The following is a 24537-nucleotide window of genomic DNA, read 5'->3' on the forward strand; positions in this document are numbered from 1 at the left end:
TGAGCTAAGTTTTGTTACACCTAATGTTGTTAAATTAATGTTTATTGCATTACTTTAGTGTCATGCGTCTGTGTGTTACCATGATGGTGTTTTGTATTTGTGTGAATGACAGTATTTCAATAGGTTGGTATGTATTAGGCCTACATTAGGTCTGTATCAGTTAATGATATACGTATGTTTTACTGTAAATTTAAGTTGAATCTGTAAAACCTAAAATGTTGCTACTGTATTTTTTATGGTTAATTTCTGCCAACCACAGCTGCCATTTTTTTTATTGTAATTAAAAAAGAAAAAAAAAAGTGTAATTTAAATGACATTGGTTGAAGTAAAAGTTCTAACAAAATGTTTGGTCTTGATTATTAATGTGTTTTTTTGTTATATAGCAAATGACGGCTGTGCAAATCTACTTCAGTGTTCTCTGTGGCCAAAGAGGACTGCATGACTTTCACAGCACGATATGAAATTGTCTTTCCTCTTATGCATTTGGTAACTTCCTCTTTCTCCGAGTCGATGAGGTGTGTGCTCAAATGTGAAACAGTCAAGTTGAGACTGTTGCTGACACAAGTCTGAATGACATGCCTGTTTACGGAGTTCAGAGAGCAATATTTTCTTTCAAATGAAACGAATATACCATTGACCTTCGCTTAGGAACCAGTACTTGAAGGCATCAGTTTATTCACAATCATGCTAAAGCAGTTTAACATCTTAAAGCAGTTTGGAAATGGGGGGAAGTAAGTACTTTCATTTGTTGATTTCAGACTGTTTGTGGTGTTGTATGTGACTGTTACAGGAATGTCACTACATGTGACCAAGTTGTGACTGTTTTTTTCAGTAGTCTTGCTTATCTTTTGTAGCTAAACAAAATATTAATATGATAGATAGCTGTTTTATTTATCCTAACATGACTCATTTGTGGTGTAAGAAGGTAGCTTGTTTCATATGAAAGCATGAATCTGATAACAGTACAATTGTTCATTAATTGATATGTCTATAACTTTAGCACATTTGTTTCTGACAATTCCATTGACTGGTAACTTCATTTCAGGCTGAGTTTAGTTTCAGTTGTTTAAGTCTGAGGAAATAGCTAGGGCTGACTGCAAAACCAAAATGTCACGCAAACAATGTGTACCAATATTAGATTTTTGATTTCAGTGACATTTGCACTCTCATGTGCACAGCTTAAAGTATGTTCTTTGAGAAGATATTTCACATACATTTATTATTATGTAGAGTCTTAAACACTTGACAGTGATTAGGCGATTGTTTTGAAAGAGGCCAAGAATAAAGTTGTCAGTTTTTAGTTGCTGAGGGCGGAGAGCACATCTGCAGGTTGCACAGAACAAGATGCTAGTTTTGCAGCCCTCCCTAATATGACGTTAACAGGATATTAATAAACTTCTTATAACCCCAGGCTCAAAGCAGAGACAATACCTTGCTGATAAAAAAGTTTGTGCGACCTTTGAAGCTGAAACCGTATACCACGTATACAGCATGTGCTTAAGGTCCTATGAAACAAACAATCTATACAATCTATAATAGAATAAAGCCTGTGATAGTATTTTGTAATTGAGATATTTGATGTACACTAGTGTTCAAAAGTTTGTAAGGTCAGAAAGATTTTTTTTTTAAAGGAATTAATACATTTATTCAGGAAAGATGCATAAAGTTGATCAAAAGTGACAGTAAAGACTGTTATAATTACAAGATTTATATTTCAAATAAAGGCTATGTATCACGTATTCCACAAAAATTTAGCAAAACAACTGTTTCAACATTGATGATAATAATAATAAGAAATGTTTCTTGAGCACCAAATCAGCATATTAGAATGACTTCTGAAGAATCTGGAGGAAAGGTTGCTAAAAAAAAAAAATCAGCTTTAACATGCAGGAATAAATTACATTTTAAAAATATATTAAATAGAAAACAGTTATTTTAAATATTAATAATATTTCACAATATTGCTGTTTCTACTGTGTTTTTAATCAAATAAATAAGACTAATAAGACTTGGATACAGACAAATAGAACATGATTTTCTGATGCAATCGCAGTGAAACCTGGTCCCCTCCTCAGAGACACAAAAATGGCTTCTTGTGTTTTTGTGTTCTTGGATGCTTTTAGAAACATTGCATACATAGGAAATAACACATCTCTGATGACTTTTAAGGCTACAAATGATGATGTAGATTGTGCATCTACTCATTATACATGCTGAACAATAGATTGTGGTTAAAAGAGAGAGAGTAAAATGGTTTGTGCTTCGGCCTTCAGTCCACTTCCCCTAAACCCATGGTCTGTTTTCTGCAGTGGCTTTGGCTCTCTAATTTTAGTTTAGCTGCTTTGGTTAGTTATAGTGAATGGTTTGTTTCATCTACAACTTTTGCTTGGAAATAGTGACTTCTATAAATTCAGAATTTAAAGTGCACCTATTATGCTATTTGAAAGATTTTCTAATTTTGTTTTTGAGGTCCTTCAATGGTGAAAGGTAAAAAAAAAAAAAACTAATTTTTTCATAATATAAATTGCACATCACCACATTTTTCAAAGATTCTCAAACAACTCCACATTCAGTCTTTCTAAATCCCTCCTTTCCGAGAGAGTACTCTGCTCTGATTGGTCAGATTGCCCAGTCTGTTGTGAGTGGTCTACCGCTTACAGTGCCTATCAGAAACTAAACGGCCATTACCATAACTGAACTTCAGCTCCGGAGGCTTCCTCAGCCCTCAGTGATTGTACACACTGTAACAATGTTTACAATATAAAACTCAAAACGACTTTGAATGATTTTGAACACCCAGTAGATTAGAAAATATATACATAAATAATTAATCAAGACCATTGATGGGCATTATGCAAATGTTTTACCGTGTTACGTATGCAGGTCACGAAAGTGAGACTGGAATTACTGACGACTCGTTTTTTTTTATTGGGGGAGACAATACATTTATTTATTGTGCACTTTGATCTGTAAAACTTTGCAGACACTGTATGAAAAGTAATATCTGAAAAAGCATAATAGGGGCACTTTAATACTAAGCCTGAACCTAATTTACAAATATTTTTTGATTACATATAAACCATATCTTTATGAGTCAAATATGTTTATACAAAAGTCAGTTTTGGTCTTTGAATGAGTTCCAAAAGTGCAGATATACAATCCAACAGCACTGAGATTTTTCACTGTGTGTATCACTGTCAATCTGTATATTAGTGGTGAGGATTTTCAATGACTCTTCGCACAGGTTACATTGTTACAAGTGACTTGTTGAATCATTTGTTCAACCGTTTCATTCATACACACTGAATTATGTGTTGCAATGGCAATGTGTTGCAATTGCATAATTTCTGAGAAGGTATGTCTTTTGAATAAGTTCTTATTTCGCAAGGACTGTTAAAAAACATGTTCTATATAGTATGAATGTTTGTATAATGAATTAAATCCAGATGTACCACATTCGTCATGTGTAAAGTCAAGTAAATTGTCCATGGGATGCAAACTTAAGAATCTCGAATCATCCGGGTAATTCTTGTCTACTGTTTTATGAATACTGGGAAGTCAGACTTCTCAGACTGGAAGTCAGACTTCTCTTTTCACATTGTGTTTTTCGCCATCTATATTGTAAGGATGCAAGTATATTTATATGCAGCACTGTCTTTTATGATTCAGTCACTGAATCAATCATTCAATTCAAAAATATTGATTCATTCAGGTACTAAACAGACTTTATAAGTGAGTCGAGTGAATTTATTCACTCACATTCTACTGTGGTGTGGTTTGGAACTGTTTTTGTTAAGTAAATACAATTTACTCAGTATTAACTTCTTGTTTATTGAGCTTAATTAAGCAATATTACATTTGCAATCATGCTGTTGGTCTGAATGTCAACACAGCTGTGAATACCTGCGGCCTCGTGGCGGTTGCCATCTGTATTAAGTAATGTTCAAGGTAATTGTTTCTGTTTTGTAGGTCACAAGATGCAACTGACCTTCTCACAGAGGATCTGGTTTTGGTGAGGCATTTCTACCAATATTACACCTTAAATCTACATAAACCACAGTTGCTGAGATGCCTTCATACACACTATGTTAACAGTATTTGAATACAGGGCTCTGTAAATGAATGCTCCATCTGGTTGCTTTAAGGTGGAACAACGTGTGGAGCCAGCCAAGAAAGCTGCCCAGATCATTCATAAGAAGTTGGTAGGCTGCCTGCAGAGTCAGCCGGGACTGGACTCAGAGAGACGGATGGTAAGCTGACCCCCGATTCAATCATGTGGCTTGTCAGTGTGTTGGGACAGATTTTGAAGCAGAGTAAGCAGTTGCTGTATATGAAAAGTGAGTAATGTTCACAGAGACAAATGAAATGGTCATATGATGAAATGCTGTGGCTGTGAAGATCATCTACATAGACCACCATCACAGTTGGATGATGTCGGGATTTCTTCCAAAAGTCTATCTTGGCCTACCATTTTGTTAATCCCAAATGCTGCAGGGGTGATGGAGAGTCCCTGAATCAGTCTTCTGAGATTTTCGTTATGTTTATGTGTAGATAATTATGTCTGGACAAAATGTTTTGGATATGCTTCAAACATGCGGCAGCTGCACAGAAGTGCAGGCTTTCATTTTCTTATTCTTCAAGAACATTCTTCATTTCTTTCTCTTTGTAAAAAAAAGATTTAGTGAGGAAAAGCTGTTCCATTTGTCTGTTTTTTGCTCAGTTTCCCCCTCATATTTCCTCATTTGCATTTTGTCTTGGGCCATGAAATTACACTGTTACATTTGTCCCTTAGCTGCATAACCATCTAAACTAATAGTTTAAAAGCAGAACTATCAAAAACGTGACATTCTATACTTCCTGATTTCCTCACTCACTTTGCTCATTCATACTTTTCATTATTTACAGAAAAAGTTACCCCTCATGATGCTGTCCGTCAGTATGGCCGAGAGCTTTAAAGATTTTGATGGTGAATCTTCTATAAGGTGAGCATGATATCTAGCATGATACTGATGTAAATGTTTTTTTTACAGCCGGAGTTAAGAATAAATGGCAATGTAGCACAGTTGCCTTGGAAATACTCCATTTACAGTCTGTTTCTAAGCACACCTAACCTTCCTGCAGAAAAGTTCTGGAAATGTGCTGCTTCATGGAAAATTTCCTGGCTCGGACTCTGGCTGACTTTGAGATGAAGTTGGAGAAAGAAGTTCTTGTGCCTCTGAATAAGCTCAGTGAGGTAGCTTTTTACTTACTACTAAACCATATAAACTGAAACAGACAGTATACATGACCTATTCATGGCTGATGTTATCTATGCAGGAGGACCTCCCAGAGATCTTGAAAAACAAAAAACAGTTTGCTAAACTTACAACAGACTGGAATAATGCCCGTGTCAGGTAATTTTCTTATTTTTGTCAATATGACCACAGTGTGTCTCTTTCAACATAAATCACAACTTCATATCTGTGCAATCATCTTTCATGAAGACATGCACTCTCACTTTTAGATCTCAGAGCAGCACAGGCCCACAGGCTAAGCAGGACGGTCTAAGAGAGGATCTAGAGGAGGCCTGGAAGAGACTGGAGTCTATCAAGGTTAAACTTGGTTAAAGTTTGTTTTTTTCACAGGTCCCAGACTTATTATGCTACCGTGGCCAGTTTAACATAGTTCAGTCATGAAACTCTAGATGGCGCAGACTGGTTCTATACATGAAATCTACATCTGCTAGCAATCACATCCTTGTCTACATGACACAACTGATTGGCCTCTGCTGTTTCTGCAGCCACTGAGCTTGCTTGCTCAACATTTAAATGGTCTGGTTCAGTGTTCGCTGCGAGCTGGTTTCACTGTTAGAGATCCCCTGAGATCCTCCACCTCCCCCAGCTCCACCTGTCTAGATCTGCTGTGTATCTACTGGCAGTAGCAAGTCTATACACAGTACGTAGCACTAGTCCCTCAAGACCAAATACATTTACAATGTCATATACATTAACAGGCTAAAATTATTCAGAGAATTGTCATGATAGGACTATATTCTGCTACTCTCATACTAATCCTTAACCTCGTTGTTGATTAGAATTTTTTAACCTTGGCTGCTTTTACAAATGGTTACGATAACATCAAATTTGACTGCAAACTGAAACTTTACAGCACGTGTCAAACTGTCCTGCAGAGTGATCTCCAAAATACCTGCCTGGAAGTTTCTAGTGATCTTGAAGACCGTAGCTGTTCGAAATCTCCCCCTATACCCTCATTCACTATTCCCTACATTACTCCACTAAAATAGTCCACTTGAAGGAGAGAATGAAAATGAATGAGCGAATTTGGACACTGAGTGTGTCGGAAGGGCTGCCCCTTTGCATAGTTTGGGTTTGCAGTTTAATAATCATTTGAAACTTAGCAAACTGCCAGCTCCAGCAGTTCTCTGCATGGAAACTAGCATTTATAAACCAATTTAATGATCAATTAAAAAGGAATTTATACTTGCATGATATTACGCTCTACCCACATTGGACCAGCGGTTTGAAAAATGGATGGATGGATGGATGACTCAGCTGCCGGTGCCATCTTCTGGCGAGACGTGGGAACTCATTCGGCACAACCCTCACAGTGCATTATGGGTATTCTCTGGCTGTTGAGTGAACATCAGCTGTACACTCGTTATTGCAGTGCATTATGTTGAATGAGTTCACTCGATAACGTCCACTATTGTTTCGGACACCACTTCAAATGGCTGTCCCATCAAATAGTGCCCTTTTTAAGGGTATAGGGGGTGATTTCGGACACAGCCCTTGATTAGCTGGTTCAGGTGTGTTTAATTAGGGTTGGGGAGCCAAACTCTGCAGGACAGTGGCCATCCAGGAACTGAGTTTGACATCTCTGCTTTACAGCTTGTTCAAATCTAGCTCACATCATTTGCTGATCTTATTTCCTCTCTCTGCTTTTCATACTGTCAAACGGCCAAGAAAAACATGGTGAAAAATCATCTAAATCCTTTTGGGGGTTTGCTATAAGCTGACATTAAATGTGTGATATGATTTCTGTTACTTTCCCAGGCTTCAATACTTTTAAGGAATGCACAGGAAAGAAAACAATAAACCTCTACATTTTCTTTCTCTCAGGATCAGTACTCTGCAGACCTCTATCATTTTGCCACTAAAGAGGATGAGTACGCCAGCTACTTCATTCGTGTGAGTATTTATGTCCTCACCTCCACAGGCCCATTAGTAATGCTTTTAATCAATACCAAAATAGAATTGTTCCTTTCAACTCGTATTACACTAGATGTCATTGAGCATTATCATTATCATCATAATAAAAAGGCCCATTGTTACAGTGATTAGATTTTACTGTGAGATAAAAACAGACTCACGAAATGGTTTCCTCTCTTTAAAAAAAAAGAAAAAAGAAAACTGAGTTATCATTACCTTTTTAAAATATTATTTTAAATATCATCTACCCATCCATTCACCGAACCCCTTAATATATATAAAAAAAGACTGTCTTTCACTGCTCTAACTGAGACCTTCTGACAGCTTCTAGAGCTGCAAGCTGAATATCACAAGGCCTCTCATGAATTCCTGGAGAGAAACATAACAGAGCTGAAAGAGAGTCACAGCAACACAGGTGAGCGTAGCAAAATTACGTTTAACAGTGATTTAAACATCTAAACATTCGCATATTACATAGACAGCAGCATTATCACAACTTTGAAATGTGTAATTGTCTGTTTGAATATAGAGACCCAATTGAGTTTATCAGAAAAGAAGGTATTCGGAGAGCCTCTGCTGTCTCACCTTCAGACTTGTGGGAAAAAGATTGCTGTCCCTATTGAGGAGTGTGTAAGCATGCTGCTTCGTACAGGACTCAGGGAAGAGGTAATAACACAGACGTGTAATTAAAGCCACATTATGCAGCTTTGCACCTACACACAAAGAATTGCACACCCACATAAATGCAAGCCCAGTATCATCAGTAGATCGTTTCACTTTTCGACTCTTGTCTTCACTATCTCACGCTATCTGTTTTTATGACTATCATCTAGGGGTTGTTCAGACTAGCAGCTGCTGCATCTGTTATGAAAAAACTGAAAAGCTGTCTGGATTCAGGCACAGTCGACCAGAATGAGTTCAGCTCTGACCCACATGCTGTGGCAGGTAAAAGGCCACTAACTTTTTTTAATTCTTTGATTCATTTTAAATGTGCAACCTGAGTTATGAGCTTAGTCTTAGCTAACAGTTCCCAGAACTTTGGCTAACCTTGAGGTTCTCTCAATGTTATGAATAAAACCTTCCAGTAACATTAATAAAACGTTTGTTCAAAGTAATGGGGTCTTTAATAATGTTATCACAAAAACATTATGTGTATTGTTCACGGAGTTCACATATATTTTGTTCTTCTGAATCATTATAGTTGGACATATGTTTAATGTTTTTTGAACGTTACAAATTTGTTAAAGATGGACTGTTCAGAAAACATTCAAATGTAACGTTTAAAACATTTAGAAAACTGGTTGTTTTGACCCGTCTGAGAACAATCAGAAATAACATTTTCCTAACTTAATGGGTACATTAGCAAAATGTTCTTAGAACATATTTTTATTAGCTTAGATATTGCCTGATGCTTTAACTGACAATGATGGGAAAAGTGCATGGTGTTACACCATATGTGGTTGCTATATGTGGGTGAGGTGAGAAACTGCAGCATATTAAAAATAGATGTTTCTAGGATCCTCATTGTCTATTACGGGAACATTTCAGTCATCATTTATATGTGGTTTCAAAATCATTAACGTCAAAATCGCCTCAATACATCTTACCAAAATTATTATTATTATTTGAAGATTTAAAAGCTTGACGGTTTCAGTCCCGATTCACTTTCATTGTAGGACAAAAAATGATATTCTGCTAAACAACTTCTTTTGTATCACATGGAACAAAGAAAGTCATGTGGGTTTGGAACAACTCCAAAATTTTGCTTTAGCGTAAACTACTTTCATTTTTAGCAAAAGGTTTGATTGGCACAAAATGCAAAGCATATAAAATATTATTAAAAATATTTAGTTATTTTGTTTGCACTGTCTTTGCAGGGGCTCTTAAGTGTTACTTGAGAGAATTGCCTGAACCCCTCTTGACATTTGAACTATACAATGACTGGTTCACAGCTGCAGGGTAAGTCAGTACATGTGGCTTGTTTGTTTCTGTATCAATAATTTTAAAACACCTCAGATACCAAGTTTAAATCCATTTTCATTGTCTTGTCATTTTTAAAATTAGAGAAAAAGAAACAGATGAAAAATTAAAGCAGCTACGGACAGTGTTGCAAAAACTTCCCACAGAAAACTACAATAACCTCAGGTACGGTAGATTTTCAACTTTCTCGTATCCACCCCAAACTGTTAATGTTCATGTTCACACCTAACTTTCACTCTCTGGTTCTGTCTTTGACTTTATCTCTCTCTCTCTTCATCAGATACCTTGTTCAGTTTTTGTCACACTTGTCAGAGCAGCGAGCAGTGAATAAGATGACACCGAGCAACATTGCTATAGTGCTTGGGCCTAATCTACTGTGGCCTCTCTGTGAGGGGTCAGTTTAGCACACAAACACAAGTCTGGACTTCTCAACTGTGCATCTACAACTCAATCTCCTGAAATAACCCTCTGCTTTTCTCTATTTCAGAGAGACGTCATTGCTGGACATGGCATCTGCATCCTCTGTGCAAGTTGTGACTGTCATAGAGCCTCTTATACAGTATTCCCAGAGCCTCTTCCCCGAAGGTACAGAAACATTACAAAGGTCATTGTTCACCTCACTTCCCCCCCGGTTGCACGGACAAGGCTTAAGCCTAGTCCTGACTAAAATGCATGATTGGGCTGTTTTAACCGAAAGCAAATTGCAATGACATAAATTAACTCTTTCCCTGCCATTTTTTTATTTTTTATTTTATACTTTTTTTTGTATGAATATCTGAACTTGCAATATCAAAAGAAAAAACAGAGCCTCTGCTTTAAAAATATATATTCTAGCTTGCATTTTTTTTAATCAACACTTGAATGTGGGTAAGTTTCATTAAAAAGCATATTTTGAGCAAAAAGCTGAGAAAACGTTTTTGTCAAAAACTACATCCAGATCGGATTCAGTACGATGATCAAAACATAGATGGAGTTGATCGAGTCCATCCACACCTTCAAAACTTCACAGTCCTATAGCTCGTCCTGGGTCGACATTTCATTCGGTAACATTAGGCAGTTTTGATTAATATGCTGTTTAATGTTGATGATTGCGTTATTTTACATATGCTTACATATGCTATTGCTTGTTTCTGCTTCTTCACATGTGTTTGTTTTGATCAGGAGATTCAGTACTGTTTCAAGAAGATGTAATAGCGCCCCCTACTGTATAAGAGTGAAGATTTTGCTGGTCATCCAACTCCGCCCACGTCCAAGTGTGACATCAGAAGCCACACCCGTGTCCAATGCGTCACCTTGTGACTCCCCATCCCCGTTCCACCCCGGAAACCTGATTTGTTGTATGTAGGTTTCCGATTGAAAAGGGTTTTAAGTCGTAAGGGTGGGTTTCAGGCATAAGGGTTTTAGGTGGGTTTCAGTATGTAGGTTCCAGATTAAAAGGGTTTTTTAGGCATACGGGTAGGTTTTCAGTCCGGTCTGTCATAAAAAGAGAAATATAAGTAGTAAATGAAAAACAATTAAGTGTGAAGGTTAAGTCTTCTCGATGCTTCTTCCTGTTTCAAAGTTAACGAGGAAGAGCGATTATTTATTTATTTTGTTCCCCAAACGCTTCTGACATCACACTGTGGGCCGGGTCGAATGTCAGATGCAAACTCCAGTGAGACGTTTCTTAAAATTTCTGTCAATGGCGGGGAAAGAGTTAAAATATGTCCTTGCCATTGTTTTGTCTCAAGATTCATACCAGTAATGTTTTTTTCTAAGGCATGTTTATAAAAGCTTTTTAAGTGTCCTAATTGAACTAAGGCCTAACCCTGGCTTAATCTAAGCCCTGTCTGTGAAACAGGGCCTTCATGAGGTATTTATTCTATTTGGTATGGTTAATGCTTCCAGTTCATTTCTGTTCATCCTTTATTGTATGTAATTGGAAAGTTGTTTTAAAATGTTGCTTAAAAAATTAAAAAGTGTAATTGCAATAATAATAATAATTTGTGAAATTCCAAATATAATTCTTTTCCCAAATGAATCAAATGTACTTTTAGCGGCTGATTTCGAGATCCCAGAACTGCCTGAAAGCCCAGTGTCCCAGAGATCTCTTTCTGACATCGTCTTTCCCTCTACCCCTCTCTCCTCTGGTCGACCATCCCTATCAAAAACTGACAGGTAGTGAACCTCCTTTGTAGTTTCTAAGGTCAAGACTCTCCTAAATGAGTTAAATTAACAAAAGTCTTGTTTTATTTTGGCTGTGCTTATTTCAGCTCAGCATCATCTGAGGACTTTGGGGCGACAGTAGTTAAATCTGGTCAGGTGAACCGTGATGCTGTTGTGTGGGACAACAACGATTCTGATCCAATCGCTCAACCACCTACACAGAATCACATGCCTGCAGCACTTCCTCGTTACATTCCGGTACAGGCCCAAAGCCAATCGCAGACTAAGACGAAGTGCTTCAGCCAATCAGAGCCAACTCCGGAGCTGCCCTCCCAGTCCCAGGAGCCCACGCTGAAGATCCCTGGTCCTTACAAACGTATGTCTGCAATTATTAAAGCTTTTTGTGTCATATTACTATAGTAGAAACTACATTTTCAGTTGATTTCTACAGCAAGGAGGTCGTTCATCCAACACAAGTCACCAAACCTCCCCAAAGGTCCTCCTGTGAGCCAGGCAGGCCCTTTATCCACATCCCAGACGAGAATGTTCCCTGTTCCTCTGCCTAGAGGTTCTGAAATAAAAACCCCACCTTCACCAAAGCCCGAAACCGCCCAAGCTCCACTACCCACGTTGCCTGAAGCAGGACCACAAAAGAAACCCACAGGCAGAAGACCCAAAGTCCCTCCTCCACAACCACCCCAAGCACTGAACAAGCAGCTCTCCTTTCCAGCTCAGTGAGTCTTGGAATAGAAAGTCGACTGGATTTAACAGTTTATGCAGTATCTTATGGTTAAGCTTTTAACCAAAGTTTGGAGTCTGTAAGATTTTTTTTATGTTTTTGCAAGAAGTCTCTTATGCTCACTAAGGCTACATTATTCGATTGAAAATGTAGTAAAAACAGTAATATTGTGAAATATTATTACAATTTAAAATAACTGTTTTAATATATTTTAAAATGTAATTTATTCGTGTGATGGCAAAGCTGAATTTTCAGCATCATTACTCTAGTGTTCAGTGTCACATGATCCTTCAGAAATCATTCTAATATGATGCTCAAGAAACATTTCTTATTATTATCAAAGTTGGAAACCGTTGTGTAGCTTAATATTTTTGTGGAAATCTTGATACATTTTTTTCAGGTTTCTTTGATGAATAGAAACCTTTTTTTGAAACTGAAATTAAATGTCTTTACGGTCACTTGATCCATTTGATGCATCCTCACTGAATAAAATAATTAGTTTCTTTAAAAATCTTACTGACCCCAAACTTTTGAACATTAGTGCGTCTTACTTTTTGGCTATAGTGTGTTAGATCCAGGTTTTAGGTACTATCAAACACAAATGTAACAGTCTGACTTCCTTTGGTTTCGTACTGACACACTTCACATTAGCTATTTATGTATAAGCTTATTCTGAAGCATGACATTTGAAATGCCATAAGTCAAATCATTATTTGCACTTACACTTATTAAAGCATTTTAAGGCTGATGTTGTTCATAGCTGCTTTTAATGAAAACTTTATTGCTGTCATTGATAGATAACATACATTGCTATTTTGTATATTTCTTGTGCAAACCCGCACAAACGTACAATTTGTACATATTATATTGTGATTAAGGGAATGAATGGAGAGGTCAACTCCTCATAATAAACAAACTTAAATTCAAACAAAATTCATATTAATATTTAATCATAATTTCATAATACATTGATAAACATTGGTGGGCATGATATTACTGAATACTGTGTTGACCTGAAGATATTTATCATGTAATAAAGGAAATGACAGTCATGGTCGCTTATTTTTTCTGTTTTTGTGCTCATGTGAGAACAAAGCACATCACAGTGACCTGTAGGCCTTCGTCTTGTCTTGTAAAGATTGCTGGTTTCCCAGGAAATAAGGGTTTAAAAAAATAAACTGCCACACAATTTCATCTACAATTGAAATATGAGCAATTAAAACTAAATGAATGCAAACTGCAAACTGTTTTGCATAGTAAATACAAGTTAGCTAGCAAGTATATGTCTGTGCTTCTACATGGTATCACTGTACACTACATAAGGTTTACTTGAAATGTAAATACTGCAAACTAAAATATTGCATATTTTAATTGTATACTGTTACCATTGTTAGCCAGCTGTTTATTGTGCAATACAGAACAAATGTGGCCGGTTTTATTTCCTCTGGAACGAAGCTTATATTTTAGGGATGAGAAGGTAGGATCAAACAAAAGTGAAAATTTTAGATGCCAATATTAGTTTTTGTCCTTGTAGATCTTCTCATATTTCAGGTTTTCATCACTTTCTTCAAAACAAGATGAATGCAGGGGTAAATAACAATCCATTAGCTTTCATTTTCCCCATTGCAAACATTTAGAAATGTTATTAAAGGAATAGTTCATCTAAAAATAAAATTCTGTCATCGCCTTCCTGTCATTACGAACTTGAATTACTTTTTTTGTGGAACACAAAAGGAGAGTTTTAGGTGAATATCCTTGCTGCTCTTTTCCAAATAATGATCCTGAATGAGAACTGGGGTTGTTACACTCCTAAATAAAAAAAAACGCACCAAAAGTTTAACAATAGTCCATTTGACTTGTGGGTTGTATTCTAAGTTTTCTGGAGTCATATCTCATTATTTGATTTTATTCTGTTATTATTTACTCACCCTCATGTCATTCCAAACCTTCCAGAACATTTTTCTGCAGAACAAAGATAATTTGAAGAACTTAGGGTACCAAACAACATTGAACCCAACTGACTTAAATTGGTCAAAAACAGTTGAAACATTCTTCAAAATATCTTCTTTCGAGTTCCACAGAAGACAGGAAGTCGTGCAGTTTTGGAACAACATGGAACAAACATAATGACAGAATTTGATTTTTTTGGATGAACTATCCCTTTAAAAGTGCTGTGTGATTTGGACTTTAGGCATCTCATAGTGTTAGACTTTAATCTCATCCTCCTCATCAGCATAGTTGTACGGTTCTCTCCTGTGAGAGTTGTTGGTGTTTGTATTCCTGAGTCTTCCACTCCCATAATGACGTGCCAGCACATCAGCAGCCCTCTGGAAACTCTCCGGCTCCATGCCGTGATCCTCAACAGAGAAGGAGCGCATCTGATCCCCCAGCATGGACCTTTTGGGTAACTCACCATTAACAAAGTCTGAATGTTTCCACTCTCCTCCATACAACCGCGTCCTACCGTCATCATCTTCTCTCAGGAGTGAGTCCACCAAGGACATGGTTGCGTCCGAGTCCACCTCAGAGTTTTCATCGGTGGACGGTGTCTTTTCACTGATGGGACTGGCCATTTCACACATAGGGCTGTCAATCATAGCAAAGACTTCAGACATGAGGGAAGGACCCAGATCCAGGGTGAAAGAGTTCATGGAGTCAGATGGACTGACGGAGTCTGAACAGGGAAAGGACGGGATACCCGTGTCTGTGAGCGAGCCTCTATGGATTTCAGGAGGGCAAGCTGAGGGAGAGCTGCCCTGGGCTGGACGCTCAGTGCGTGACAGTCTCGGCAAGGTCACAAAGCCAGACTCCAAACCTGCAAAACAAAGAAAGAAAAACAAAATTGTTGTTTCTTATGAGTTTGACCAACAGGGGGCAGTGAGAACCTACACATTACATTTAGTGGTTCCGGACTGCAGCATAAGCAAAAGTAGCAAATCATTTCTGCCATGTGGTTGGACTAGTTACCCTTAAAGAGATAGTTCAACCAAAAATGAACATTTTGTCATCATGTACTCACCCTAATGAAAAGTGTTTTTGTGAATACAATGGAAGTCAATGGGGTCCAAATGTTAGAATTTTTGGACCCCATTGACTTGCATTGCAAGGACAAAACAAAAATCTTTAAAAAATCTTCTTTTTGTGTTTCACAGAAGAAATGTATACAGGTTTGGAGTGATATGAGGACGTGAGTAAACTATAACAGAATTAAAAATTTTAGGTGAACTGTCCCTTAAAGATTTCTCTCTTACAAAAAGCTTTGCTAAAGTGCACACTTGTCACAGAAAGGGCAGAAATGACAAACTACAGGATAGTTGTACATTATATGGGTACAAAAAAAGTCTTCACATGATTGAAAACAGGGCTCTGAAACGGGATGTGCGCTCAGCACTAAAACATCTCATTCATAGCTCCTGGTCAGAACAACATTAGCGTTCAGTCCGATGGTGAGTCATTCAGTAAGCTGAATAAAACACTTAGTTTGCATACTAATACTTTCCATATATGTGACCCTGGACCACAAAACCAGTCACATGGGTCAATTTTTTGAAATTGAAAAAAAAAATGCATTTTTTTTCCATTTATAAATCATCTGCAAACTGAAAAAATAAGTTTCCATTGATGTATGGTTTGTTAGGATAGGACAATATTTGGCCAGGATACAACTATTTGAAAATCTGAGATCTGAGGGTGCAAAAATCTAAACATTGAGAAAATCGCCTTTAAAGGTGCGATTTTGCGGCATTCACTCACAAAAATATATTTTTTATATATATTTATGGTAGTAAAGTTACTAAATATCTTAACAGAACATGATCTTTACGGTGCTCTAAGCGATGTCACAAGTTTTTTAGGCCGAATTTTTTTTTGTCACATCCAACAAACATCTCCTCACTATCTGCTAGCTGCCTGTCCCCTGAACACACTGTAAAAAAACGCGGTCTCTGTAGACAGCCCAGGCTCCACAAACGGCAACAAAAACAAACTGGCCCAGCCTGGACCACGAAACATAACAAACAGTGTTCCAGCCAATAACCAACAAGAATGATTTGGGGGGGGGTGGCATGAAGAGGGAAGTTAGCTAGAGATGAGATGTCCTAGACAATGACAATGACTAACGTTAGAATTATACTATCTTGAATTTTGATATGGCAGACACACGACCAAAGAGACGACCAATGAAGTTCCAATGAACAAATAGCAAAGAAGAGGGAAAAAGGAGAAGGAACGCGCAAAGTCCCGAATTTACATCTGAAAAGCACGTAAGGGAGGGGATGGGATGAGGAGGAGGGAGGGACGAGCTAGCCTCCCTTTTGTTGACAATATTTCGAACGTCAACAAGAAGTGACGTCACCCAACATCGCTTAGAGCACCTTTAATGTCCTAATGATTTTTGGCATAAAAGAAAAATCGATAATTTTGACCCATACAACCTTAACCTTTTTGACCCATAATTTTTGTTGGCTATTGCCACAAATATACCCGTGCAACTTGTGACTGGTTTTGTGGTCCAGGCAGGGTCACATACTGATAATTAAACTAAGGATAAACATCAGACTGTTTGGTGTGTGTGAGTTTGGTGTGTGTTTATGAGCATGCAGGGGTTTTGTTTTTGAACAGGCTCTCCTGCAGAGAAGCCAGTGAGGCATGTTTGAGGTATTTGAATGGGTGAGGCAGACGCTGATCACTGAACTGTAATGTCTGGGTCTAAAAAAGAGTCTGGGATTGCCACAGGTGTTTAGATGGTTTATCAAATACTTTTCTGTTTGATCTACCTCATGTTTCCCTTAAGGACAGAAAGCTAGTAAACAAACATATTTAATTTAGACAAAACATGCATGAGACACACTACCGTTCAAATGTTTGGGGTCGGTAAGATTTCCGGTAAGTAGTCTCTTTTATATGCTCAACGAGCCTGAATGTATTTGATTCACCCCTAAAAAACAGTACATTTGTTGAAATTATAACAATTAAAATGACTATTTTCTGTTTTAAAATGTAATTTATTCCTGTGATTGCAAAGCTGAATTTTCAGCACCATGGCTCCAGTCTACAGTGTCACATGATCCTTCAGAAATCATTCTGAAATATTGATTTGGTGCTCAAGTAACATTTCTTTTTATTGTCAATGTTGAAAACAGTTGTGCAGCTTAATATTTTTGTGGAACCTGCTATGGATAATTTTTCAGGATTCTTTGAAAAACAGCATTTGTGCAGAGGTGGACAGTAACAAAGTACATTTACTTGAGTACTGTACTTAAGTACACTTTTTGAGTATCTGTACTTTACTTGAGTATTATCTTTTCTGGAAACTTTTTACTTTAACTTCACTACATTTGAAAGACAAATATCATACTTTTTACTCAACTACATTTCTGTCAAGGTCCTTGAGTAGAAAGTAGTAACGTCAGTCAGGGGATGATTTTGGTTTGGAAATGAAAGTCGGGTTGACGTCAAAACCCGACGTCAGATTTACATCAGAACCCGACGTCGGACAGACGTTGGATTTTGGTTGGAAATGAAAGTCGGGTTGACGTCAAAGCCAAAAAACTAAGCCAAGGGCACTATTTGAGGGAACAGCCATTTGGGTGTCCGAAACCATTGTAGACGTTATTGAGTTATTGAGCATTCAATCTCATATTCAATCCCACTACTGGAACTGTGTTCTAGAAATAAATGTGATATTGATATGAGGGTAGGCAGGCATAGATTCAGAGGCATAAGGTACTGTATTACATTCAACAATGCAACAATAAAACAATGTATTGACATTTACTTTTTACTTTTGATACTTAAGTACTTTTAAAAACGAGTACTTCTGTACTTTTACTTAAGTAAGAATCGGTCTTTAAAACTTTTACTTGTAACAGAGTAATATTTGACCAGTAGTATCTGTACTTTCACTCAAGTAAGGAAGTTGTGTACTTTGTCCACCTCTGCATTTGTGTGAAATAGAAATCTTTTGTAATAAGCGTATTTACAGTCACTTTTGTTCATGTGTCCTTTCTGAATAAAAGTATTCATTTCTTTCCAAAAAAAAAAAATCTTACTGACCCCAAATGACACTGGTAAATATGGTTGTCCTACTCCTATTCTGAGTGCTTAATCCTGTTCGGTACAGACACATTTAATTCATAATAATAAATTTTAATAATTGATTTCTACAACAGAATTTGCTCGCAAAAACTGCACATTCAAACTTATTTACATTCAACAGAACTGAACTTATTTTGTTAATGCAGTGACATCCCTATCCTTTTAGACGCTTTTAGATCATTTGTCTCTGAGCTGTGGTGCTACAAAATTTTTTTGAATTTTGATATTGACTCTCTCCCCTGTACAGGTTTACCCCCATGCACCTTTAACCAATACATTTCCATGACATTTCCCATGATTATTTGTTCATGATTACTGAATAAGTCTGGAAACACATTTACAGAGAATTTTCATCTATATGTGAGGTGCCAATTTTTAAAGTGATACATTTAAATGATTTTCTCCTATAAGACTCTCAATGGACACAATGTTTAACGTCGACTTTGCGGACAAGTTTCTCCCAAACAGCAATGAAATATTATACAAAGGAGTAAAACTAGACAATGATGTAAAAATACATCATGGAAACCAAGATTTTTTCATTCATTTTCATTCTAAGGCTAGATATCTCAAATTTAAAATTCCTTCATTGTGGGATCAGCCCTGCACGTTCAACCATTTCAGGAGCGGCTTCTGCATTCTGTACGTACACAGAACACTCATAGTTTATGGGATTCACTTCTGAATTTGAATCTGATTCTGAGTGTGAACATTGATAGACTCACCATATAAGCATGTGGAGTTCTCAGGTGTTTTTGGTGAACTAGGGAAAAGCACTTTCACGGGACAGCCGTTGGGTGAGTCCACGTCCAGCCGGGGGAGGGAAATGGCATTCTTTATGATTGGAGAAACTGGTGGAGGTGGGGGTGAAAGGTCCTTGGATCCGCCGCGGGGCCTGTCGGGGGTCTTGCGGACATGGCGAAACGTGCGGGAGAAGAATCCCTCATTCTTCTCTGAAGTGGAGGAGGAGTCTCCATCTGCATTATTTCCTGCTCCACCATGATTGCTGAGGAACGAGGTGTCCCCGAACACGTCCCCTCCGCGGCCCACGTGCATTGTGTGGCGGAAGTCGCCCAATGGGGGACTGATCATGTCCGGGGTGAGGTCACCTTTAAAACGACGCTTTCCTGAGGAGTGGGAAACCAGGCCCTTCAGGCCAGACAACTTACCCAGGTTCATGGCTTCTCCAAGTACAAATCGTAAGTTTCCAGAGCCAGTAAAAAAAAAATTATTTTCAAAAAAATGGCGAGAACAACGCAAGAAAGCAAATTACACGTCAAGCAGTTGAGTGGAAAGTTTCTTTTCACAGTTTCTCAAAAGGCAGACACATTCAGCTATGTCCCATTTTGGCCATCAGTCTTTGTTCATATCCAGAAAGAATCGGTGAAGATAAATGTGAGCTGAAAATATGCATGACTCCAATTCCTGAAAACCTCTGCTGCATATGTGGTCAAAGATTCTGGGCTTCACAGTTGTTCTGGGTTTGTGCTTCTGAAAAAAAATCAGTTCAGAAATAAATTCAGCTCTGGCTGCAGATATCTCTGTGGTTTAGGACTGAAACCATGAGCTCCTTCTTTAGTAAGGTCCAGAGAATCTGCTGCTACATGCTCTGCAAGATGCAAATGTTAACAATATCACAATTCAGTTCCTAAAAAGAAACTGATGCCATGTCTGTGGTATGAGATATTGGCACAGAAATGCAACATTAATCATCAACTTTTGCTGTGAAAATGTATATATATTTACAATTGTGTGTTCTGTAAATCTCAGCTAATTTGACTTGATGAGTTTTTAATGAGTCTTTTATATAATTATTGAGTGTAGTGCCCTTTAAAGGCCTAAATTCAGCTTTGACTCCTCAGTCATTCACTTGCACTTTACAGTATTTCTGTCGTTCACTTTAAGGGTATCCTGTTACAAAAGTCTATTTACCAGAGCATTTTCCCAGTCTCAGATTGTAAAAGCAAAGAGACACTGAGTGTACATTTCTCAATGACATGAAGTTGGAAAAAAGAAGCCCAAATTTCTATTAAAAAATACTTTCTCTCATTTTTTTTCATATCAAAAACTAACCTAAAAGAGTGGTATTCAGTTAATAGATAAAAAAAAAAACATTTGGGAAACAATTTGATTCATAGTTAAGCCAATAAAAAAAAACTATTTTAAGGGCCACCCTCAATTAGTCTGAGTTTGTTAGTAGTTTATTTGATCTAATTTAGCATTAGGGTCAGCTCAGACTTTTTATTTGTGCTTGACTGTAGTTAAAGTCTCACGTCTCAGTACACGACAAGCTTTGCTTTGGCTGTGTTGCACATTTCATGCTAAATTGCCACTAAAGACTCACCGTATGTGATAAGCACAAGTCGTTTAGCCAAACCCTTTACCTGATTAGTGTCGGTTAAAAATCTAATCATCGGCTGTTTAGTCCTGGGAGAAACACTACAAACAATTTCTACAACTGAAAACAAACAGAAGCCACATACCTTAATCAGTTTTGTGTAATCAATGAGACCGCATACTTTCCAAATCCAAGTTCATTCAGTGACCTCTGACCTGCACCCTGTGGAGTGTGAGACGGCAGGGAGGCTTGTTGCTTTATCCCTGCATGTATACTCTCTTCATGCTCCTCTACTCCCAACGGCTGCTGCTCCAGATCCTTTGTTTTTTAAGATACTCAAATCCAGCGGCCCACTCGCCAGGAATCCCCCAGGGGAGATAAAGGGTCTTTATAAGGCAATAAATTAAATGTAATAATCTGGGCAATAGTACGGCTTGACGGAGGCTCCTTAACGATTGGTCATGTCCAGGATTAGCCCCTAATCCCTCTTCCCTTCCTTCACCCTGAATCCCCCTCTGCTGGCTTTAGTCCACTCAAGACGTCCCGGTTTGAAGGGGTTCTTGTAAAATCAACAAACGTCCTCCTGTATGAGAGAGGGAAACAGGTGGATATGTAACACAGATCAGGATCAAAGCAGACCAAAAGTCCAAAAGTCTATCACCACTAGTGATTTTTTTCCCCAATTAAATAAATATTTGAATTACAAATTATATTATCAGCATAACAATTTGAGTGAAAAATTGAATAAAACGAATTTCAGAATTTCAGAATGTCTTAGCATTTGGTTTTTCCCCATTTGCTAGGTACTGTATTTCTAGCGTATTTATGAAACAAAAATGTTTTTTAGTGACCTAGAAATGACCAAGTGTATATATATATATATATATATATATATATATATATATTAACATATTAATGATTTCTGCTCATGTGACACTGAGGACTGGAGTAATGATGCTGAAAATTCAACTTTGCCATCACAGGAATAAATTACATTTTAAAATATATTAAAATAGAAGTTATTTTAAATGTAATAATATTTCACAATATTACTGTTTTTAATGTATTTTGGTCAAATAAATTCAGCCTAGGTGAGACTTATGATAAAATAAAATCTTAATTACTCCAAACTTTTGTATATATATTAAATAAAATTGTGTTTCGAAGTATTTATATTCAAGTATTAGGTCAACATCGTGTCAAACATGAAATCACATCTGTCCATAGATGTATGGTCTAAAATGAATTTATTAATAAAACATTGTCCCCAAACATAATTTTTTCCCCCCAACTGAGAAATGGGAATGGTTGGTGGCATTTATCATGTAATGTGCTAAACATAACATAACCAACTCGTACGCTGACATTCAGCAGGGCTGCTGTTGACTCTTGACATATGGCAATAAACCAAAACACACTGTCACATAATTCATGCAGCTGTTTCAAGTGGATGCAAACAATGGAATTATGTCTGTGGAAATGGCTGTGCATTGTTTCAAAGAAGGAGATGCACACGTCAACCCGTAAACCGCAGTCTAATAGATCCCGTGTGTGAATGCATTCCTGGGGGAAACATCTCTGTCTATTACAGACATCCAGTACAGTACCCACATCCCAGATTGGAAACACGTTTAAGGTTTTTCCTCTTCTTTCTTTCTGTGGGACTGTCTGCCTTCTTTCATGTGGGCATTAAAGTTGATCTCTCTGATCTTAACAGCATTTGATTTTTGCAGCCGTCCACTGCAGATTCACATGATGTCATTAAAAAAAAGTGATTTGAACATAAGTCACACTGACTGAACATTTGTTCTTTTGAACTGAAAAATGGTTCAAGTGGGGTCTCTTAACATCATTCTCCCTTTGTCCAAAACTAAATCTTGATCAGCTAGGCTACACTATAACTTAGCTAACTAGGTGAACAAACATTCAAGATAAGGCCTCATTTTTTCTTTTCACCCAATGACCTCCACTTTTTTCTGGTATCTCATGTTGTCTAAAGAAAAAAAGGGCCCCCTAGGCGTAAATCATGATTACAAATATACTCATTTCATCATCTGAACATTCCCTATTTTTACTCAAAGCACCCAGCATGACCGTCTGGCAGAGTGAGTGCATGATGGAAAAAACCATGATGGTGTTATGTGAAAAAAATATACAGCAACTGGCTGGGTCAGTTTTACTCACATCTTTATTCTCTTTATTATCTTATTTACACTTCTTTAACTTTAGTTTGTTAATAAATCTAAATGCTATCTACAAAATGATTTACTTATCTAAACAAATCCCAAAAAGGTAGAAGCACAATGATAAAAAACTAGTTAATAAACTAGTTAATGGAAATTTTAATTTTCATCTGAACATTAACTAAACATAGCCTAGGACAAGGACAGATCAATGTTGCTGTACTGAAATGTTGCTGAAGCAGTTTTCACAACAGTCCATTGATCTAATCATTTGTGAACTTTGGGTTTTATTGCTTCACAGAAATGTCGTCCTAGTTTATTCACTCCTCACTGTTAAGGGAACAATTTAATATATAAAAGTAGAGTTGCAAAAGAGTGCATGTTCTGCTGAACAGTTACCAAAACCAAATCTTGAATCAAGTTCATTATCTAAAGTATGTTATTAAGTAAACTTAATTCATCATAAAGAATTCAAATCATCATTTGACTGCCGCTCATAAGGGGCATGAACTGTAAGTATGCAGTGGCGCGCGCATACTAATTTTACAGCAGCACAGATTAAGTTTCCTCCGTCATGCACACAATCACACACGACTAGTCTGTAGAGCCTTCTTATTTACCAAATTAAAACTGGTTAGCTGTTAATAGTACGCACTAAACAAACGCAAATTTAGTATACTTTTGATAGAAGGTTTGATCTTAAATGTGTTGATAATTCAAAATGCTGAGGCAAAAATAATCTGTCGTTAATCTGACAATTGAGTAAATCAAAACAACTCACCTTGTGGGTTGATGAATACAAGTTTATCATGACCCAAAAAGCAATAATGAGATTTATCTCAACAAAAGGTAAGATCCAGCCGTCCACCATGAAACTTTTGTCTTGAGGAGAGTCTTCTGTTTGAGAGGCATGCGGTCAGTGTGAAGCTCTGTGTCAGTCTCGCTCTCGCGCTCGCGCTGCTGGGCAGAATCGGGGGCGGGCATTTCGAAGACTTTTTGGACAAGTTCCATGTTCCCAATGTGTTCAATGCCACGACTGTAGATCTCTCGGGTAGTCGAAAAAAACTGTTTTATTGCTTAATAAATTGCTTATCGCGTTTAGACGGAGAAGGATTAATTTAAGTGTTGTTACATATCTGACGTTTTAAGTTGTAGGCTATTTAATTGTGTATTTATTTGCTGAAAATGAATAGCACTTTGGGAAGTGTCATTAAAATGATGTACACTTAAATGAGGCAAAGATTCCAGACATATTAGTCTAGGTAAAGCTTTTTTATTCTACATGGAGCGGTACCCTCTCATGGGTGCAGACATTTTGAAATCACATGACGAGCCCTGTCAAAATGTCTATTGGTGTGTTCGACTTGAAGCAGCGCTGCACAGACAGATGTCTAAGTATGACATCAATTGTGAGAGCGTTTCGAAAGCATACGGGCCATCTGCTCTCTGATCGCACTGATCTGTCTGCGCAGCGCCTCTTCAAGTCAAACACACCTTAAACCGTGGTCACACTGTACGTTTTTGGCCACGATTTGGCCGTCTGAGACAAATTTAGCAAATCCTAAAAGATTCCTCTGATCCTAGGCTAAAATCTGAAGTCTTTAATCGTTAGTTTGACATGTTCAGAATCAGCGACAGCCGATTAATGACCATTGCGATAAAATTTTACCTCCAACAAAATTCTGGCAGTGTCAGAAGATTTGACTCACAGTCCTGCAGTGTGACTTGTCCTACGACGACGACCGTCAAATTGTCTTAGTTGTTTAAGACAAGCCAAGACCAACATTTACGTTAGAGATTTCTTTACAGCCACCATTTCAATCCAGCGTGTTTCAATCCTCACTGTTA

General features: G+C 37.5%; 2 protein-coding genes across 3 annotated transcripts; one reads left to right on the forward strand and one right to left on the reverse strand.

The window, feature by feature from the left end:
* The first annotated feature begins 504 nt into the window (after positions 1 to 504).
* On the forward strand, positions 505 to 13124 carry sh3bp1 (SH3-domain binding protein 1). The gene is made up of 18 exons (XM_084135218.1): positions 505 to 731; positions 3970 to 4012; positions 4146 to 4250; positions 4906 to 4982; positions 5122 to 5233; positions 5317 to 5393; positions 5504 to 5591; positions 7119 to 7187; positions 7533 to 7623; positions 7738 to 7874; positions 8042 to 8153; positions 9086 to 9167; positions 9273 to 9353; positions 9469 to 9582; positions 9676 to 9773; positions 11225 to 11345; positions 11441 to 11709; positions 11785 to 13124. Exons 1-18 carry the CDS (start codon positions 685 to 687, stop codon positions 12069 to 12071), a joined length of 2010 nt encoding a protein of 669 aa, XP_083991344.1. The 5' UTR covers positions 505 to 684; the 3' UTR covers positions 12072 to 13124.
* Positions 12821 to 23655, reverse strand: cdc42ep1a (CDC42 effector protein (Rho GTPase binding) 1a). Of its 2 annotated transcripts, none has more exons than XM_084135219.1 (4): positions 23471 to 23655; positions 20652 to 21089; positions 18894 to 19777; positions 12821 to 14887 (listed from the first exon to the last, which is right to left on the reverse strand). In XM_084135219.1, exons 3-4 carry the CDS (start codon positions 19345 to 19347, stop codon positions 14277 to 14279), a joined length of 1065 nt encoding a protein of 354 aa, XP_083991345.1. In that variant the 5' UTR covers positions 19348 to 19777; positions 20652 to 21089; positions 23471 to 23655; the 3' UTR covers positions 12821 to 14276. The 2 variants fall into 2 exon arrangements, with proteins under 2 accessions (XP_083991345.1, XP_083991346.1); XM_084135220.1 differs by having other exon boundaries at positions 18894 to 19659; positions 23471 to 23625.
* Positions 23656 to 24537: the final 882 nt, after the last annotated feature.

This window comes from Abramis brama (genome assembly GCF_963993115.1).
Source record: "Abramis brama genome assembly, chromosome: 14".
NCBI lineage: Eukaryota > Metazoa > Chordata > Actinopteri > Cypriniformes > Leuciscidae > Abramis > Abramis brama.

What these genes read in the sequence shown, in the direction of transcription:
- sh3bp1 (XM_084135218.1), top strand. Translation starts at nt 685, where the DNA reads ATGCTAAAGCAGTTTAACATCTTAAAGCAGTTTGGAAATGGGGGGAA. An exon ending in TGGAATAATGCCCGTGTCAG is followed by an intron (nt 5,394 to 5,503) that starts GTAATTTTCTTA and finishes TCTCACTTTTAG; the next exon opens with ATCTCAGAGCAGCACAGGCC. An exon ending in GATCCCTGGTCCTTACAAAC is followed by an intron (nt 11,710 to 11,784) that starts GTATGTCTGCAA and finishes TGATTTCTACAG; the next exon opens with CAAGGAGGTCGTTCATCCAA.
- cdc42ep1a (XM_084135219.1), bottom strand. Translation starts at nt 19,347, where the DNA reads ATGAACCTGGGTAAGTTGTCTGGCCTGAAGGGCCTGGTTTCCCACTCC. An exon ending in GAACTCCACATGCTTATATG is followed by an intron (nt 14,888 to 18,893) that starts GTGAGTCTATCA and finishes TTTGTTTTGCAG; the next exon opens with GTTTGGAGTCTGGCTTTGTG.